Genomic DNA, 17,367 nt, shown 5'->3' with positions numbered 1-17,367 from the left:
CTTTCTGAAGGACCAAATATTCAAAGTCCAGTGCTTATTTCTCTCAGTGGGGATTACTCATCTGCTTTTAATATAACAAGCAATGGTCATGAAATATTTCTTCAATGGTCAGCAGATCATGGCAATAACAAAAAAGGTTTCCGGATAAGATATATAGGTAAGTAATTCTTATAACTTCAGTATAGATCTTACCTGCATCTTCAGTATGGTTGTGATTAGAGAGCACAGGCACAATTCACTTATGCATAAAGCTCCTCTATTGATGTTTCTTGAACAATTTATGTAAATTCTCTCTGCCTCAGTTTTCCTATTGTAATGATAACAATTCTATAACCTTCATATGATTTTTGAAAAGATTAAAAACATTAGAATACTTATGACTTAGGTAAGTTAGTTATAAGTTAAACTGAAAGTTTAAATCCTTTTTCTCAATAGATTTCTTTCCCTTAAACGCTCAGAAAATGTTATTCGTGTTGCTCAACTATGTATTATCTGGTATATTTAAAAACTACTTTAAGTGAAAAGTTTAAACATAAGATGAACATATAGTGGTAAAATGTTTAATTATTAAACATCTATTTATGATAATTACTAAAATATCTTGAGTATTGAGAGAATAAGGAACACTGTTTAAAAATCTTCAGTTTTGAAAACAATTAATTGTTTTTTCCATTACTGCTTCTCATTGAGTAATACTTAGAAAGATGTGGTGTAAAAATTCTTTTTAGTATTAAGGTGACATAGCTTTTTCTATGCACCTTCTTGTTTTTAAGCTCTACTCATACTGAGCGAATAGTTTTCTCATTGAATAAATGTACATAAATAGTTCTCCATTATGTGAAGGTTATATTCTTTTTCATTATTGCCATCCTAAATCATGTCAGAGGCCATGGTTATAGGCTGAATAGCAGAATACCTCAGAACCTATCAGCCGCTTTTTCTATACAGTGTTCATTAAGACCGTCCCTCCCAAGCCATGGGTCACTGCTAATCAGTTCAACTGAAAGTTACTTTTGTAAATGTTTTATAAACAACTCTTACACAACAATTCTAGGCATGGACAAATACATTTTGAATTTCAGTTCTAAAAAGTATACTCTCAAATTCTATTTATAAAAATTTGCAAATACACATAAGATGTACAAATAAAACAATTCTGTCTAATTTTAAAACTGTGAGATGACATTTTAATTTTATTTATTAATAATTTGTCTTTTATATATTAGAAGTAACTTGTCATTGACAGCACACTACTAATATTTATACACAATTTATCCTACAATTGGTTTCTATTAAATTAAAAATAATTTTTATGCACTCAAAGGGGAGATGATTTTAAAAAATGAAATATATGCCTCAGTCATCCTTATGATTTTTATATTTAATCTGTTTCTATAATACAATTTAAATATCAGTTTTCAGAAACAGAACATTTAAAAGTCAGCACATTAAACTATATTTTTATTGATCATAATAACTGAAAGGGAAACTATTCAAACTAAACAATTATAAGCATTAGATTGACTGTATTATAGATCAATTCTTATTCATGTCGAATTCATGATAAAGTCAGATATAAATATAATGAAAATATCACTTTTAGCCCCCAAGAACAGCTTGACATTAAATATGTGTTTTTTCTCTTATGAGAGGTTATGACATATATATTCTAAGTCCAATCTATTTCTTACTATTTACCCCAATGTCTCATTTTTCTTAGATGAATACATTAAAGTTTTAAAAAGTAAATGTAATCTGCCAGATTGAAGAGTCTCAAAAGTATATATATATGTGAAAAAGCTATTTGACATTATCTTTTGGCATTTCAGACTTCAGGAAATGAAAAAAGTTTTATTTTATTGCCAATTTTTATCACCATATGCAAGCACTCTTGACAGAATGGAAACTCTTTAATAAACTGGTAAAGTGGATTATGGAATGTGGGGGCCTATTTTAGACATCAAACAAAATGAAATGCGTGACCTAATATAATTTAGGTGTCTGGAGATAACTTCAATGTGAAATATAAACACCATGCTCTAAAATATTGCTACCACAGCTGTGGCAGTTAGGCCCTTCAAATGCCAGGAAATTCAGTTTTCAAAATTCCATGAAATATTTGTAGGGCTTTTAAACCTCGAGAGTGTTAAGAAAATACGTTTTAACTCAGAAGACATCTTAGTTGACAGTACAAATTAGAAAGTTCAGAGGTAGTTATGTTTTCTAAAAGTTACGTAAGTAGATTATTTTCAAAAGAGAATAGAAAACAATGGGACGTTCATATGAAGTAAAACTCACATAGATGGCAATTGACCTATTTTTAAGTACTAGTATTCTCTGTACAGGTGTTTATATCTTTGGTTAATAAAGAATTTCTGTTTCGTTAATTAAACAGTTATTTATTCTTCTTTTGAAAAGCTTTCTACTGTAGTACACCCGAATCCCCACCTCATGGATACATTATCAGTCAGACAGGTGGACAACTTAACAGTGTGGTCCGTTGGGCCTGTGACAGAGGATTCCGGCTTGTTGGGAAAAGCAGTGCCGTGTGCAGAAGGTCTTCCTATGGATATCACGCGTGGGATGCACCAGTCCCTGCCTGTCAAGGTGAAGTATATTAGCCAAAAATAGATAAAAACATAATGAAAAATTAACCCCATTTAACTTTTTTATTTCGATTACTAAAACTTCCAATAACTGTGCTATAGGAAACACAATGACAAACGTGATAATCAACAAATGGCCCATTTTAGAGCTTTTGATTTGGACATGTTTTTAAAAAGTAGTTGCGTCTCTTAGCTGGGTATAGTTATATAGACAAGTTCAACATCAGTTACACAAGATAAACTAAAGTCATTGGACTTTGAAAATTTTCAGATATTTAATTTATCACATTATTTTTATCAATATGAAAATGAATTTCATGTTTGATTTATTCTATCCAGCATGTGGACATGCATATAGTAACCTTGAACCCTCGCATTAAAAAAATGCAGCACACTCTCAGCTTATCTACCCATTACGTACTCATCTACCTTTTGGAGGGAATTATATTAAACAAATAAAATATGACATAGGCTAATTGAAATTTAAAATCAAATAATTGCAAGTTAAAATTGGCTCAGGAATAGATATTACCAGGTACCTTAAATGGCTTCTTTAGTCTATTAGACTGCAGTTTCTAATTATGAAAAAATAGTTCTCATAGATATATATATAAACAAATTGAAATAAAAAACCATTATTTTCTGGTTGTGTTGATGCAGAAAACATTAATCATGTGCTAGGATTCTGGAAAGTATTACTTTAGTGGTTTATCAACATTGAAGGCACTGTCTTCATGCAGAACAGATATATTTTAATAAATTATCAAAACATCAACTTTTCCTTTGACATAGCAAGAGTATTTGCAGTTTCTTGGTATTAATTTAATTCCCAAAACTGGTTTGGAAAAGAATTTTTGATCTCATAATTTTATAATCATGGAAATAAAAATAAATTGTGTGTGTATATATATATATTTTATTTTTATTTTTATTTTTTTTTGTTTTTTGTCTTTTTCGTGACCGGTACTCAGCCAGTGAGTGCACCGGCCATTCCTATATAGGATCCGAACCCGCGGCGGGAGCGTCGCTGCACTCCCAGCGCCGCACTCTCCCAAGTGCGCCACGGGCTAGGCCCAAATTGTGTATATTTTAAATAAACCTTAAAAAGCTCCGAACTTTGAACTTTTACATTTTAATTACATAAGGATTGCTTATATATACACATACATTTACACATATATTTATTTGTATACACAGGCACATATACATATGTAATCATTAAGAAACCTTTAGTGATGATAATTAACTATTGGTTAAAATAAAGAATACCCCAAACTTCCTGAAACTCTCTTTTTTTTTTTTTTTTTTGGCCGCTGGCCGGTGTGAGGACCTGAATCCTTGACCTTGGTGTTACAAAGCTGCACTCTAACCAACTGAGCAAACCGACCAGTCTCAGCTTCCTGCCATTTTGAAATTGTTTTGTAGAGTCAGTGCTATAATTATATTGATTTTTAGGTGTATTATATTACATTGACATATGGAGTCATTTTTTCATCATTCTTGATTTAAAATTTGTCCACAATTAGAATACGTAAATTGAAACGCAGTCATACAAGAAGATATGTGGCATAGTAAAATGATAAAATATTTATAATTCAAGCAGTCATTTTTAAAAATTAATATTTTATTATCATCAAAACAGTTTTAAAAGGTTATTTTATTAAAAATATTTATTTGATGTGACTTATCTTTTTGGACATGGCTAATTAAAAAATGGTTATACGACATTGGGAAGAGCTATTCACATAATGCTAACTTATTGTTCTAAATTTGATTTGCATTCTTCAGTCATTTTTGTTCTTGCCTCTTCAGTCTTCTTATACATCCTCACATATATTTACTTGAGCTATAATTACAGAATGTGAGTACAAAGGTAGAAAATTTAGTCAGCTATCTCTGGGTTTGGTTAGGGTTTTACTTATTTTTCTACATATCAAACAACCATTTATTGATGCTTCACCCTCAGGAATTGAGCCATCCCTATCTCACTGTACAAATGAGTAATGCATAGTGTTGTATAGAAATAGACACTTTTTATTCACTGACTTACTTTTTAATTTGTTCTTTCTTGAGAGTTCTGTAGAGAAGTCTTTTTGACAACCACTCAGTGATGATGATTCTCCTGGACTGGATTGTTTACTTTCTTCTTTTTTAATCTGAGAAGTTAAATTGTAAGATATCCACGGGCACAGTTTTTCTGTCATTTTAGTATGCTGTCTCTTTATTTCATTTCTAAAATAAAAACATTTTATACCGTTTAACTGTGTTGCTTTTTGCTTTGATATAGGTTCAACCTACACTACCCCAACAATGTACTGTTAATTTAAAAAAAAATCAGTGAATACACAATCTTTGAATCTTTGGCAGGGGTGCAGTGGGGAGAAGGCTTATTAGAAATTGAAATTCCCCAAAGTTTTAAGTGAATATATAAATATTTCTTTAACAGACATCAGGGAGCTATTTACTTCTCAACACTATTTTAGAGGTTCTGAAATTAGAAAGCAGGGATAATAGCATAATTATATGAGATGGCTTATATAATTTATTAAGTCAGCATTACTGCTTTTTTGTTCATAATTTGTAGGTTACCAAATTACAAAAGATCAAACTATTAAGCAGTAGGGATTTTGCCATTTAGTTTTGACAATTTCATATAGATTTTACTACAGTTTTTTGCTTTGTATTCAATGAAAATTAAACACTTAAATGATAGGTTTTATAAGAGAAATAGAAACAATTTTAGGTTGAAATGGGAGATAGGTGAATAGAATACAGCATTTATAATATTTAAACTAAACTCAGGTCTTTCTGTTTTTTATTTCTTTTGTTATGAGAAAAATAGAAGTCTAGAATCCTTTATATGACACCTGTGAGACTACGTATGTTTTATAAGTCAGCAACTCTGGGATTTTATAAATATATTAAGTAAATTTATCAGACATTATGTAATTCATTGGTGCTGGGGTGACACCCATATTCAAATATGTTAATCTTTCTGCAAAGATATGTATAAATATTTACACTGAGAATGATATACAAAAATACAAATACTCTCATTTTAGTTGGAGGTTTGCTGCTAAATGTGTTCACTGAAAGATTATTGATTTTATTTTTAGGAATGAAAATTGCATTCTGGCCTTATATTTATTAAACATTTCCAGTCCTCATGATACTCTACGGATGGTGCCCAAGCACGTACATTCTGGTTATGCCTAAGACAAAGAAATAGCCAGCTGCCAAAGAAAATAAAATTTATTTTATTCCTGGCCCCAAACTTATGTAATGGATGAGTATTTGTTGCCACCCCCTTTATAATCTGTAATAATAATTATTTATTGAATTAAATTAAGCAAGCTTGCTATATGTGATCTAGTCATGGGTTAGCACTAGATACACTTTATATTTACCTAACTTGCAGTCTCATAACATATGTATAAGTGCCGATAACCATGCACATGATGGAAAAACACTAAGTAAAACAGCAAGAAATAAAGCATTAACAATATATAGATTCAACAACTTAAAAACATTCAATAGGAGTTTTAAATGCATTATTTAAAATTTATGGTTCAGAAAGCTTTTCTGTGAGGCATTCTAAATTTTTTTCAGAGGAATTTATAATATCCCAAATAGTTTTGCATGTTTTAACAGACTTATCTAATAATAAGCATTCTTTCTATTTCTACGATTCTGTATCTGTGTATTTATTCTAGCAATTTCCTGCGGAATTCCTAAAGCTCCAACAAATGGAGGGATACTTACAACAGACTACTTGGTAGGAACCCGAGTTACTTATTTCTGTAATGATGGATATAGATTGTCATCCAAGGAACTTACCACTGCTGTATGCCAATCAGACGGGACATGGAGCAATCATAACAAGACTCCTCGCTGTGTTGGTATGTTTGTTTAGGACATTGTATCACTTGTATTTCTACCGGCATCTTATTTGAAATTTTATGTATTGTTGAATTTTTAAAACTGATTTCTGAAATGAAGCGTGCTAAGAAGCAAATGAAAGTTAGTTAAGCTGTCTTGTACTAGAGAGTACTGGAAGACAGTATAGGACTTTTTTGGAAACTCTAAATATTTATGTGAAAAAAAAATTATGTGACTTTTCATTTTCCATAACAGAGTTTCATTTATTTTCTTAAAAAAGTCACCATCAGTCAACATGTGTTTTTGAATACTCAGTCCCTTGGAAAATATTTTACAGTTTGTGTTAATAAAATAGTATTTCAATATAGTCAGCTCTGATTTTTATAAAGATAAATGATGCTGCTGAAATTATTCAGAACCTTTCTGACTTTTGTTGGTATTCTTCAGGTTACTTATACTTACACTATTTTCCATTGCTGACATTACTACTTTAATAGGTAAATGATTATTACATAATGATAATAGGAATTAATTCTCATAGCATGTTTGGTAGCAAAAAGAAAAAAAAAGAAAAGAAAAATTTTGGCTTAAATAAGGTCTTTAATTTGCTCTATATTTTAATTATTTTTCCCCATACAGTACTAACTTCAATTTAACTGTGATTTCATTTAAAATGAAGATTATTAAATTAACAATTTTAGCATAGGTATCTAATAATGCTTCTACTTATCTTAAGCAAGTTTTGAATTAGCCCAACTTTATATCATAGTTCCTGGATAGAAAGACCATTCTCATCAAACAAACTTCCTCAAAATATAGTCCTTTGAAAGCTTCCAAAGAAATAAGGGAGGAAATTGACTAGATGGGTAGAATAATATGTACAAAGACTCTGAATTATGAAACATCAAGATATGTTCAAAGAACTGCCAGCAGTGCCATACAGCTGAGGTAATGGAAAAGATTAATGTGAAAAAGAAATAAAGAACAAATGCTAAAAGACCTTCTGTGGCAGAATAGTGAAGGGTTTAAAGCAGTGGAGATGTAAAGGATGGAATGAGCATAGGATACAGTTAAGAGGTGGAACAGACAGGATTGACTTATTAGAATTTACATTCTTGGCTTTTCTATAGTTGTTACGTGTCCAAGCATCAATTCATTTACCTTGGAACATGGAAGATGGAGAATTGTGAATGGCTCCCATTATGAATATAAAACCAAGGTAGTTTTCAGCTGTGACCCTGGTTATCATGGACTAGGTCCTGCTTCTATTGAATGTCTTCCTAATGGTACCTGGAGTTGGAGAAATGAAAGACCATATTGTCAAAGTGAGTATACACGCTGCTAAACTTATTTCATAAGCTATCTCTGCTGATTGAATTAGTTGAATCACTTCCTTTTCCAAACATGCTTGAACAATAATGAGATAAAATTATTAATATGGTTACTTATTTTCATTACATTTAAAATCTTTTCAATTATGTTTGTATTAGTAAATGCTTTTTAAAAATAATGGGCTTTGGATTAAGAAATCCTATATTTGGATACTAAATGTATCTTTACTATAACAACTAAGTAATGTTTATTATATACTTACTACTTGCTGGACATTTGCTAGACACTACTTTCAGCCCTTTACATGTGTTATGTTCATTGTGCCAAAGATAAAACTGAGCCTCAGATTTAATCATTTTATGTAAGTCACAGATCCTAAAAATGGTGGAAAAGTGATATTCAGCCCAAAGAGTCTGACTACAAACCTTGGCTTTTAATCACCATGTTATATGATGTTTATTCTCTCTGATCCCAAATTTCTTAAACTAGAAAATTATAACACCTACCTCATAGAGTTATTGTAAATATTTAAAGCTATGACATATTTGAAATAGCAGCTAGAACCAGATTCTCAAGGAGCTCAAGAAATATTACTGAATTAAGTCGAACAATTGTCATTTTATTTCCATGCATTCTTGTAATATAATAGCCAATGTCTAAAATAGATAAGATAACTGGACATAGGATATTCAGATGAAATGTCTTGACTCCCTTTTACCTTCCTTCACTGTATTTATCATCTACTTTGTGCCATGAAGTATGCAAGGCTAAAAATTAAGCCTTTTAATTATGTCTAACAAACTCTATGGCTTCTATGACATAGACATCCATAATTTATAAACAAACAAAAAAAATCAAAAGCCTAAATAGTTATGATGATTAAGTTTAATGTAACAGACAACTATCTTATGCGCAGTAAGTACACAAGTATCTCTTATTATTTTACTTATGAATATTTCATGATTTGTAATTTATTTTTTTAATCTCTGTATCAACATCAGATTTTTTTGGTTGCCCTGTTTGATAAGATAGTCATATTGATGAATAAATATTTTAAAAAATAGATTTCTAAATTATATTTGATATTCTAAAAATATGACATCTATGTTTGTATATTTTTGCCCTATTCTTCCAGGTTATTTCCAAGGATTTTTCTCTGCCTGCAGCCTCCATGTTCTTCCAGTATAATTTCATTAAAAAGGCAGATGGAACTAGGATATTTCAAAGAGCTAGGAAAAAATTACCCGTAACAAAAATGCTCATTTAACCAGTCATTGAGCAAATATTTGCCTTTATACTAGATCCCCTATAGTGTAGAAGGGTTTAAGTGATGCCTAAGATTAGGTTACTGCCGAAAGGTGAGAATGGGAAAGACAAGGAACCTAAGAATTGCAATTCATTCAGAAAATGAAAAAAATAGTAATTTTTTTAGTCCTCCATTTACTCACCTTTTAAGTTAAAATAATATAAGTATTACTATTATTAATAATATTAGTGGAGTAATAATATTAATAGCTACTTCAAAGGACTATTGGAGTATTAACTCAAATCCATCAGCATATTTTAAATTTTATCTGCAGGTATTTAAAGTTTGTAGGTTTTTTATTTGTCTATCTAACACCCTAGAGGTGAAAGCTCTAACTGGTGCCAGAATGAAGCACCAGAGGCTGATGGATAAGTATTGCACTGTGGAGTTAGACTGTTGGCTTTAAATCTTAGTTATTTATAGGAAGTGTAACCTTATTAAAGTTACTTAACTTCTCTGTGCCTATATCATACTGCATACAATTTAAATAATAATTGCACTTACCTCAGAGAGTTGCTTTGAGAATTATGTAAGTGAAAGCACTAATAATACACCTGAAATGCAAGAAGCACTAAATGAACATTACTGCTTTTTGTTCTAGAGTGACATTTCATTTGTAGTCTTTAAGTATGGAGTCATAAAAAATGGGTTCTAAATGGACTAGCAAGTCAGTTAATTTCTTTTCTTAAATTCTTAAAAACCTACAAACAACATGTGAAATATAAAAATATCTAATAGATCTTGTGAAAATCAAATATTTTACATGTAAAGTTCTTTAACTATAGAGTCCTCAACAGAATTTAATTGTGTTTGCTATCTTAGCATTGGTTTAGCTATTAAGAAACTTTGGCTCAGGTAAGTCAAAGACTTGTCTAATGTCACTTCATAAATCAGGGAAAGATTTTGACTAATCATGTGATTTTTCTTTAATCATGTGATCTTTTTCTTTCACTGTAACTATGTTGGCTAAGCAAAAAATACAAAGAAAATAACTTTATCACATGTCACTGTCACTTAGAAGGTTTTATGGGAACTCAAAGGGGATAAATTTTAAATTACATTATCTCTTTCCTTTACACTTCCACACTCATTTAAACATGTTTTAAGATTGTCAATTTCAATTGTAAATACATCAACTCATAGGGAACTCAAAATGTTAAAAATATAGTTTTGTTAAAAGTGCATATGATTGTGTTTTTAAGGGTTTTTTTATTTATTATTTTTAAGTTATTTCCTGTGGAGAACTACCTACACCTCCAAATGGAAACAAGATTGGTACTCAAACTTCATATGGTTCAACAGCTATCTTTACCTGTGATACAGGATTCATGCTTGTAGGCTCTGCTGTACGAGAATGCCTTTCCTCAGGTCTTTGGAGTGGATCTGAAACAAGATGCCTAGGTACAGATTTTTCATTTATTTGAACCAAACTTTCCCATCCACCCTAGAAAAGGGGCAAGTCTTTTCCCTTAATATGAGAACATAACTTATATTCACTCAGTAAGGATGCAAAAAAGCAGAAAATACTTGACTTAAAAAATGTCTCATTGTAGAAAAGCTATTAAAAGGATTGCTCTTAATGTTAATCAACTTGTGCTTCTAATGAGAATCTTATGTCATTAAGGACAGACACATTTTCTTCCAGGCATGGTGAAAATAAAAAGGTGAAAACTAATTGCTGAAAATTATATGTCTGCATACTCAGCTGGATTAATCTTTGTAGAGAGATTAATGACTGAAGAAGAAAAACAGTGTCTACATTTTAAATGTCTCTATATTTTTATCTTATAAGATTTCAACATATGTAAAACTACTTTCTATTAAAACTTAAAAAATTTATTTTTTTGAACACAATTTTAGGCAACTTGGATCTTTTTTACCCTTAGTGTTTCCTGAGTTCATCATAAGAAACTGTTTTGTGAAAGAAACTAAACTAGCTCATTCTTCTTACACCTCTCCTATTATGAAAAGAATGTCATGATTTATACTTCATCTCTTTTTTCAAAGATTTCAATAATTTATTTAATTTTAAGAGAATAGTATGATTAATGCTTTGTTTTTCTCTAAAATGGTTTCAGGATATGACAGCAAGTGTTGATTAGGTAATAACAAAAATTGTGATAATTATTCACTCATCTGTTAGGAACAAGGGATGATCTTTTGTTTACTAATTTAAAAATTGCTTATTATTATGAATAGGGTACTGCAAAATGTGTACAATATTTTGTCTCTAAATAGTTACTATTTAAGCGTAGGACACATGGCAGAAAAGTCTATACATGAGCAATTTAAATTACATATTGTCTTGCTAATAAGTTTGAAAATATTCATGCTAATACAAGCATTATTTGGAACTTAAAAATATATGGCTAGAGGTTTTGTTTAAAGTTCCTTTTTTTTCCCCTTCTTGGGTACATTTGTTAATAGGGATACTTGAAAAACCAGCAACAATAGCTTCTTTATAAAAGCACACATATATGAATACTCTATAAGACTATTGCATAAAAAAATAAATTTATTAAGTCATTATATATTAATATGTGATTAATTAAGCATTTCCTAATAGTTCCTAAACTGATTTTGGTAACACTGATTCCAGTTACAGGTTACTTAGTTTAGAAAATATTGGCTGTCAGTCTATGAAGACACCATCATTTATTGTAAAGGATATACTTATTGACATCTAATGTGAACCTGAAAGGATGTTGGTAGGAGGACAGTGCGGTTGCCAGACAAGCACATCATAGAATCTTATGCTGTGAATTGACCATAAGGATTCATGCTGGGAAATGACTTTAAGGATTCAGTCATTCTTCTCAACTTACCCTTGTAGCCCCAGACAATTTTGGCTTAGAATGTCCACAAGCATGTGCTTAAAATTATTTCCCTAAGTATATTATTTCACTAAACATTTATTCCTAACTCCATAGCATTTTATTATGAATTTTTCAATTGAAAGAATTGACAGCGAACATCCATATGTCTACCGTCTATATTCCGTAATTGGCATTTTGCAATATTTGCTTATCACAAATCTACTTATCTTGCCAGGCCTCTATCAATCCATCAATTCATTTTTTTTCTTTATTTATTTTGATGTTAGTTGTGGACATCAGCATACTTCATTGCTAAACATTTCAGCATGCATACCACTACGTAGAGTTAAATATTCATTTATGGTTCTCATTTTTTTACTGTGGCATAATTTATATACAGTGAAATGCATGTAACATAAATACCCTGTTAGATGAGTTCTAACAAATGTGTACACCTGTGTAACTAAACTACTATAAAGGCATCACCATTACCCATTACCTCAGAAAGTTTCCTCATGTCCCTTCACAGTCAATCTGTACCTTCTCCACCGTCAACCTGAGGCAATAACTGTTCAGATTTTTTGCACTCTATATCAGTTTTCCCTGTTCCGGAAATTCATATGAATTGAATCCTGAAATTTGTACTTTTTTGTGTAAGGCTTCTTTCCTTTTCTTTCATCCCTGTTATTATGTGTACTAGGGTACTTCAGAAAGCTCATGGAAAGATTCATTTTATCTTTTAATTCTATTTTTCCATGAATGTTTTGAAGTACCCTCATATCTGTAATTTGTTCTTTATATTGCTGAATAGAATTCTATTATATGATTATGCCACACTTGAACCATTGTCCTGTTAATGGACACCTGGGCTCTGTCAAATTTTGGGCTATTATGAATGAAGCTGCTATGAAGTTTCATATAAAAATCTTTTGGGGGGCATATGCATTTATTTCCCTGGGGTACTCAGGAATGGAATACAGGGGAGAGTTCTGGTTGTCTCACATTCTCTCCAGCATGTGGTGTGGCCAGTCTTTTCATTCTGTTCATTTTGCTGGATGCATACAATTATCTCACGTGATTTTAATTTCTGTTGTCTTGATGACTACTAATGCTTAGCAGCTTCATTGCTTTTGGCTGTTTGTAAATGTTCCTTTGTGAAGTGGTGAAGTATCGTATTTTAAATTCCCTTTCTATTATGAATTACAGAAGTTCTTTATATATTTAGGTCACAGGGCCTTCATCATTAGGTGTTTTATGGGTATTTTCTCCCATTCTGTGATTTACCTATTCATTTTTTAATAATGATTTTTGACAAGCAGAAGTTTTCAAATATGGTAAATTATTTTTGTTTATATTTTATTTTATTTTATTTTATTTTATTTTATTCTTTCTGGTTGTTGCTTTCTGTTTACTGTTTAGGAAACCTTTGCTCAGCTATAAATCACAAACATTTTCTCTTATGTTTTCTTCTAGAAGATTTATAGTTTTAGCTTTTATATCTATGATTTATCTTCAATTTGTTATTTAATGTATTATGCAATAGAATGGGAAAAAATTCATTTTTTCAGATGAATATGACACTATTTTTTGAAAAGGTTTTATAATAAGTCTTTAAATTATGTATGTAAGTCTTCTAAATTTGTTTTTATTTTTTAAGATAACTTTGGGTAGTCTAGGACTTTAAAGCTTCATTTAAGTTTTGTAATTAGCTAATCAAACTCTACAAAAAAAAAAAGCTTGTTGATATTATGATCAGGATTGCATTGAATCTATAGATAAATTTGTAGAGAATTGGCACGCAACAATATTGAGTCTTCCTGTCCATGAACACAGCACATTTATTCATTTGTTTAGTTCTTCTTTAATTTTTTTTTTTTTTTTTTTGGCCATACAGATATTTTGTAGTTTTAGCATAGATATCTTGTATGTCTGTTGCTAAATTTATTCCCTAGAATTTTTCACCATTATAAGTGAAATTGTTCATTTCAAATTATATTTTCCAAATGTTTACTACTAGTATGTAAAAATGTAATTATTTAAAATATTTGTCTAGAATCCTGCGACTTTAGGATTCTATATAATGTCATCTGAACATACAGTAGTTTTCCTTTTTTATTCTCTAATATTATGTTTTTCTTTTCTTTTTATTAATGTATTACAGTGGGTAGGGCCAACAGAACAATGTTAAATAGAACTGGTGAAAGTGGACTTAACTGTCTTATTCCCTATAATTTAAGGAAAGCATTCAATAATTCACTGGTAAATATGATACTAGCTAGAGGTTTTTTTTAGGTGTCTTTATGAGGTTGAAAAATTTCCTTTATTTTCATTTGTCATTAGTTTTTATCATGACGAGGTACTAAATTTTGCCAAATAGTTTTTTCTGCATCTATTGAAATAAACATATTTTTTTCTCCTTTACTAATACGGTAAATTACAGTGATTGACTTTCCATCTTAAATCATCTTTTCATTTCTAGACAAACCACGGATAACCGTGATGTATTTAATTTATGTATGTTGTTAGATTGATTTTCTAAAATTTTGTTAATGAGTTTTGCATGTCTTTATGGAGAACATTTGTCTTTTTCATGGATTTTTTTCAAGTTTTGCTAGGGGGGCAACAATCGCCCCATAAAACATATTAGGAAGTTATTTTTTTTTCTCCTCTATTTTCTAAAAAAGTTTGTGTAAGATTGATTCTTTTTCTTTAAATGTTTAAACTTACCAGTGAAAACATCTGTGCCTGAGTGTTTTACATGGAAAAGTTTTTGTTTAGGAACTCAAATATTTTAATAGATATAGGACTATTCATATTTTCTTTTTTATCTTATTTTAGTATGACAGGTTACAATTTCAAATTTGTGTTTTTCTTTTGATCTGTTGAAATGTATTTGAATAAAACTGTAATATTCTCTTATCCTTTTAATTTCTACAGGCTTTGTAGTGATATCACTTCATTCATTTCTGTTATTGGTAATTTTGTTCTTTCCTTTTTTGTGTGTTGTTCGGTTAGCTAGGAGTTTAACAATTTTGCTGCAATTTTTAAATAAAGAATTTTTTACTTTAATGTTCTCTATTCTTTGTTTTATATTTTTTTGATTTCTGTACTTGTCTTAAATATTACTCTGTGTACTTACTTTTGCTTTATTTCCTCTTCTTTACTTTGCTCCTCTTTGCCCTTTTCTTAAGATGGAATTTTAGGTCATTGATTATATGCCTTTCTTCTTTATAATAAAAGCACTTAAACCTGTAAATTTCCTTGTTAAACACTGCTTTACCTGTATCTGTCAAATTCTTACATGTAATATTTTCATTTTTATGCAGGTTGAAATATTTTGTAGTTTTTTTAGACCCAAGTATTGTTATAATTATATATATATATTTTTTTAATTTCCAAATATTTGGTGTTTTGCTAAATATCTTATAAATATCTTTATGTCATAAAATTATGTTTGAATTATTTGTGGCATGTTTATAAGTAAAATTTAAAAGTTTAGTAATATTACATATGCACACAGATATAAAAATAAAACAAACCACAAAATTAAAAATATTGTTTTTTGACCCATTTCAGCAGGGCACTGTGGAATTCCAGAACTCATTGTAAATGGTCAAGTGATTGGAGAAAATTATGGATACAGAGACACAGTTGTATATCAGTGTAATCCTGGTTTTAGATTGATTGGTTCTTCAGTGAGGATATGTCAACAGGATCACAATTGGTCTGGTCAACTCCCGTCCTGTGTGCGTAAGTAAGCATGGCAAAAGAAATTAGAAACCTCTGGTCTCATGGAATAACCAGTCATTTTTTTTCTTAGGCAAGATAAATAATTTTATACATATGATAACATAAATTAAATTCTCAAATCCATTTTTTAATACTGCTGTGCCATACATAGTCTTTAAAGTGGTCTGTGTCCAGGAGCGTATAGAATCATCTACTACAGAAGCAGAATAAAATATTAGAATGTCTGTTATTATTTATGTTTTTTCATAAAGACAAGAAATTAAACTTGCCTCTTGTAGTGTTTAATATAAATGCATATTTATAAATGAAAATTCATATATGGAAGGCATATTCTCAGTACATTTTTAATTATGAAGATTAAATTTCTTGAGACCACTGTGCAACAGTAGCAACATTGTTGTCACAGGGGGAATGAAATTAGAAGTTTTTGATAGTGGAAAATCCTTGGTATAAATTTTTTCTAATTTGAGTAATTATGATACTATAGCTGTCTCTTCAAAACTATATCCTAACATTCTCACTTCAGTTCTACTGCTAATTATTTGAGCTAATGCACGTCATTTAAACTCTCTGGGCCCTAATTCTGTTTTATATAGTGAATGATTAAAAGCGTTCATTATTAGAACTGCTTTTAGCTTCAAAAGCCATCAGATTCTTAAATGTATCAAGATTACATACACGTAGTTAATGATTTGTCATAAATAATTGCTTGAAATATTTTAAAAATTATTTAAAAGTTATTTTAAAGCACTATCTTCACTGTTTTCAAATTCATACAAAGCTGTATGATTGTATGTAATTTTAGAATTGTTGTAATAAAAGATCTCACCAGTTGCACAAATATCCATATGATCTTTGAAGTTAATTTGGATATGAATTCATACATGAAGAATAAAATGGATCTTTAAATAATAACTTTTTTATTTTAATTCCTTAAGTATACCTGCTGCTCTTTGTAGTTTTAATGGATCTCTTCCTATATGTATGGTAGGGATTTGACCATTGTGCATTTATTATGATTACTTAGTACAAAAATAAGAATATAGTTGAATTATGATAAGCCTATTATACTTGCTTACTCTACTGAATTGCCAGAAGTACACAATCTTTTAGATCACTATCTATCTTATTTTGGACCTTAAAGTCAATTACCCATGGATTTCTTTTTTTTTTTTTCCTACTTTCCATCCCCAATTACTGGCATTTATATTAAAATTGTTAGTAACTGAGAATAAGTGTTCTAAGTATGTTGTAATTATAACATCATAGGATTATAGGACAGAGATTATGGAGGCTTCAGAGAAATAATTCATGGGACTTTTAGTGTGGGTTCACAGGAAATACTTCATTTAGTCTGTAGCTAATTTCTTTCATATTTATAGATTTCATCATTATCAAATTTTTATACAATCAACAGAAATTTATTGGAATTCTATTTTATGGAAAAATACTTTAATGTGTTGAGATTATAGGATAATATAGCACATAGTTAAAAATTAAAATTAGTTTTCTGCCACACACACACACACACACACACACACACACACACACACACACACACACACACAGTCTAATGATTTAAAGAAAGCAATATTCTGCTTGGATTTGTCCTAGATTTTTTCCCTTTCATCTATATTCAAGCATAGCCAAATTATACCACTGTTTTTCCTGTTGAATA

The 17,367-nt window shown here is 30.0% G+C and overlaps 1 protein-coding gene across 3 annotated transcripts in view; it reads left to right on the top strand.

Moving 5' to 3' along the window:
• The window catches only part of CSMD3 (CUB and Sushi multiple domains 3), a 1,171,099-nt gene that overhangs the window by 1,080,577 nt on the left and 73,155 nt on the right, over positions 1-17,367 (top strand). For 2 of the 3 annotated variants that reach the window (XM_063079089.1, XM_063079087.1), the window contains 6 exons: positions 11-157; positions 2,419-2,607; positions 6,320-6,505; positions 7,616-7,810; positions 10,351-10,524; positions 15,516-15,689. In XM_063079089.1, coding sequence (XP_062935159.1) covers positions 11-157; positions 2,419-2,607; positions 6,320-6,505; positions 7,616-7,810; positions 10,351-10,524; positions 15,516-15,689 — 1,065 coding nt within the window. The remainder of the gene's footprint in view (positions 1-10; positions 158-2,418; positions 2,608-6,319; positions 6,506-7,615; positions 7,811-10,350; positions 10,525-15,515; positions 15,690-17,367) is intronic. The other variant, XM_063079088.1, reaches the window with a different exon arrangement.

This window comes from Cynocephalus volans, chromosome 15 (assembly GCF_027409185.1).
Source record: "Cynocephalus volans isolate mCynVol1 chromosome 15, mCynVol1.pri, whole genome shotgun sequence".
In the NCBI taxonomy this organism is placed as follows: domain Eukaryota; kingdom Metazoa; phylum Chordata; class Mammalia; order Dermoptera; family Cynocephalidae; genus Cynocephalus; species Cynocephalus volans.
This window is presented reverse-complemented; position numbering and strand designations above follow the sequence as displayed.